Genomic DNA, 3,650 nt, shown 5'->3' with positions numbered 1-3,650 from the left:
CAGACAGAGGAGGTATCAAGCCAAGTATTTGCTATACTAGAAGTGGCCATCCACTCTGGGTCAGTAATTTTCTTCTGTTTGCCTCCAGGATCACTCAATGATTCCAAAACATGCCCTTATGGAAGATAAAAGCCTTGATGTCCATGTGTTTGAAAGGATAATGGTTCAAGTAGGGAGCCAACCAGTGATCCCACGAGTCCCTCTTGGAGCTGTTAGAGTCTTCTGTGGCTTTATCTCATTTTTCCCACTCTTGACATCTCAATTTACTCCTTTGGATCTTTCCAGAAACCGTCTTTGGCAGTTCTGAAACAAAGGCCACCTAGTGACCAAATAAGAAAAACCATGAAATCATTTCTGGGAAGACTTTTGTCTTGAAAGAATCATTACCCTCTGCCTCTTCATTGAAAGAACTCCACAATGTATGATTTTTCCCAAATAGCAATAAATCAAAACAGAGCCTGGAGGACGTGATCTATCCAACAGCAGTTCAGCACCAACCCCCCTGAATCTGATCTAGAGGTCGCTTCTTAGAGTAAGAACAAAATGTGTTTTGGGCAGGGTCCAGGATGGAACAAGGACAGAAAGCAAGGATTATATGTATCCTGTCTCCCCAGTGCCTGGCACAGAGCCTAACCTAGCCCTGGGTCAATGCGTCGGTAGTATGTGCTGATTTCATTTCCCAGCTCAGGTTGTGCTAGAACTACTCTCAAATGTTTACCTTCCGGGGATATTTATATGGAGCAGTCATCCTTTTCACGTGCTCTTGGAGTTCCCGGGTTAGTTCCTCTGGATCACAAGAGGAATAGGCAGGAGAAAGGACTATAAATGCCTTTACCACCTGCCAGGGGAGAAAAAGGGAAAAAAAAAAAAAAAAAATCAGGCCTTGTATGACCAAGGTTTCCTCCTTAAGCTAGCCTTGCAAATAAGGGCTGACATTTACCAACCCAACATGAAAGTTCTACCAATTCTTTGGGCCCAGCCAATGAAATGGACAACACTAATTTTTCTGTTGCTTGCTTCCCCAGGATCAATGATTGTGAGTGCTGGCTTTTGGGAAATGATATCAGATGCCTACCTATTTCACAAACTATTCCCCATACCTGAAATGATACAATGAGGAGCCATTTTGCTTCCTTTAAAATGAAAATACTTTGAAGAAAGGAGCTTCACAAACTCCTTGGAATTAATTATTCCACATTTGTCTGATAAGGAATTCATGGGTTTGGACAGGCAGGATTGGAGGGGGAAAAAAAAAAAAAACCTTAGATCATTTGAAAGGGAGGTTTTTTTTTTTTTGGCCCTGTATGTATGAATGTCTGTTATCGGTAACATTAATTGGCAACACTTCTGTTGCTTTAGGGGACATTCTGTACCTTGGCTCTCTATATCCTGGTCATTCCTGCAGACTGCCCTTAACCAAGGAGAGTGAAAAGTCTCAAAGGCAGCTTCTGATGAGTTTCTCATAAGAAAGGAAGTTTCCAAAAGGCCACTCACTCAGTCTCTCCATCTAACCCTTATTCATACCAGCATACAACTCTATCAACAATGTTCTGTTAAATGGTTGTCCAAATCCTTGCATACCTCCCAAAGATGGGAAACTCACTAGCATTTTACATTACACAGACATGGATTTTAGAGTGTTCTTTTACTACTATAACTACTAACTATTCTAAGCTTGAGATTCTATTCTAAGCACTATGTATGGGTTAACTTTGAACATGTAGCCCTTTGCAAACTCCAAAAACCCACTGCCATCAAGTCAATTCCAACTTACAGTGAGTCTGTAAGACAGAGTAGAACTGTCCCATAGGATTTCAAGGCTGTAAATCTTTACAGAGGCAGACTGTCTCGTCTTTCTCCTGCAGAGCGGGCGGTAGGTTTGAATTGCCGACTTTTGGTTAGTAGCCAAATGACTTAACCATTATGCCATCAGAGCTCCTTCTGTTTGTCAAAGCCCCAGATAATTTGTGGCATGCAGAACTAGGCATAATTTTCAAGTTGCGATTTCTCTGACACACAGATGGGACTTTCACCTCCTTCATTATAAATTAGTGGTCTTAAACTTTAGTGGGCAACAGGATCACTTGGCAGTGGCAGGAGGGAGGGTGCAGGGAGAAGTGCTGTTAAAATGCAGATTTCCCAGGCTGGCTGCAGCCCCAGTCACTCTGACTCAGAAAATCTGACTTGAGGTCTGGGTCTGTATTTTAAACACAAACCCAAGATGATGCAGCTGTCAGCAGTGCTGGGACCACACTTTGAGAATCTCTCCAGTGGCCAGCCATGATTCATCTATGGACGCAACTTGGTGGTGGATGATCTTTTTAAAGGTGACTGCATTATACTGTAAGATCATACTGGATTGACAGCCAATGAAAAGTACATAGCCCTTAGGCTGATCTCTTCCATTCTATATTTATGGCAACCACAGGATGGAATTCACATTTCTCCTGTGACAGGCTAGCTTATTAAACTTGGCGCATCTTTCTGGTATGTAAAGATCCATTTGGCTATTTATTCTATCATCTCTCAAATTGTCTAATCCTCAAGGTTAGAGCCCCCAGCAACTGTAACTGGCATGCTCTCTGTATTCTCATCTGTAAATGGAAAAAGACCTTTTATTGGACAGGATGGATGAAAGAATCTACTCTTACCACTAAGATCACTTGCCCAGTAGTCAACCTCTTCTGAATCCAACTCTGTATCCACTAAACACCAAAGTGTCAGTGTCTCCCGTTTCATCCCTCCCCAAAGTACTTGCATCTCCAAAGACATAAGGGTAATGCTTAACCAGAAGGACTGTGTGTCTAATGGTGTCATTTCAAACTTGGTGAGATAAGGGGGAATCTGTGCCTTCCTCTGGCTAATGGGTATAAAACCAGGAGCCCATGCTCTTGGCTGGATTAGTTACCTCCCCCCTTATGGGGTCTGGACTGCTGACCACAGCAGATTCCAGCACAGCTGGGTGCTCAGCAAGGGCACTTTCCACTTCCACAGGCCCAATCCGGTAGCTGGAAGAGAAAAACAAGTTCTTCTATTGCTTTCGCCATCCCAAGTTTCTGTGACTCTCCAAAAGGAGGAAGAAAGAACAGACTGCTTGACCTTGAGGAAATGATCACATCATCATTTCTTCCCATGAACCAAAAGTAGCCATCCTCATCCATGTGGGCTCGGTCCCCTGTGATGTAAAAGTTCCCTTTTTCGGAGGTGGCTGTCTTCTCGGGATTGTCCTGAAAGGCATAGAAATCTCAAGAAGGGCAACCTGAGCAAAGTCATTCAGGCCAGCAACTGTCCAAGTAGACCCATATGGGAAGCTGACGACCCCTGGCCTGGAAGTCCAGCAGTTCCCAAAGCCCAAGCTAGCCAGGACTCCCCCCTAGACAGGGAGCACCAGCAGCCAAGCAAATTGTCCCCCTCCTTGAATTGGACGGAAGATGCCAGGAAGTGATTAAGGTAAACCACCCACTACCACCTCTCCAGGAGGCCCTAGGAAGCCTATTTGAATGCATGAAAGAGAATACAGGACCATTGGCCATGTTTCTAGGATAAAAGAACACATTGAGAATGCTTATTGTCTGGAATCACTATAGAAAGGAAGGGGAGAACCAGAAAGCTCCTTGTTCTGAGGAGGGAAAAGGAAAAAAAAGGTCAAA

General features: G+C 43.8%; 1 protein-coding gene across 1 annotated transcript in view; it reads right to left on the bottom strand.

The window, feature by feature from the left end:
- Positions 1–235: 235 nt before the first annotated feature.
- ACSM5 (acyl-CoA synthetase medium chain family member 5) overlaps positions 236–3,650 on the bottom strand; it is a 36,106-nt gene continuing 32,691 nt past the window's right edge. Inside the window, exons 10-13 of the mRNA XM_007954733.2 lie at positions 3,100–3,227; positions 2,909–3,008; positions 719–838; positions 236–319 (exon numbers count right to left, since the gene is read on the bottom strand). Of these exons, the coding sequence (XP_007952924.2) occupies positions 236–319; positions 719–838; positions 2,909–3,008; positions 3,100–3,227 (432 nt within the window). The remainder of the gene's footprint in view (positions 320–718; positions 839–2,908; positions 3,009–3,099; positions 3,228–3,650) is intronic.

Source organism: Orycteropus afer, unplaced genomic scaffold (genome assembly GCF_000298275.1).
Source record: "Orycteropus afer afer isolate SDZICR_OR568_19922 unplaced genomic scaffold, OryAfe1.0 scaffold00470, whole genome shotgun sequence".
NCBI classification, from domain to species: Eukaryota; Metazoa; Chordata; class Mammalia; order Tubulidentata; family Orycteropodidae; genus Orycteropus; species Orycteropus afer.
The sequence above is the reverse complement of the archived record's forward strand: the minus strand, read 5'-3'. Positions and strand labels throughout refer to the sequence as shown.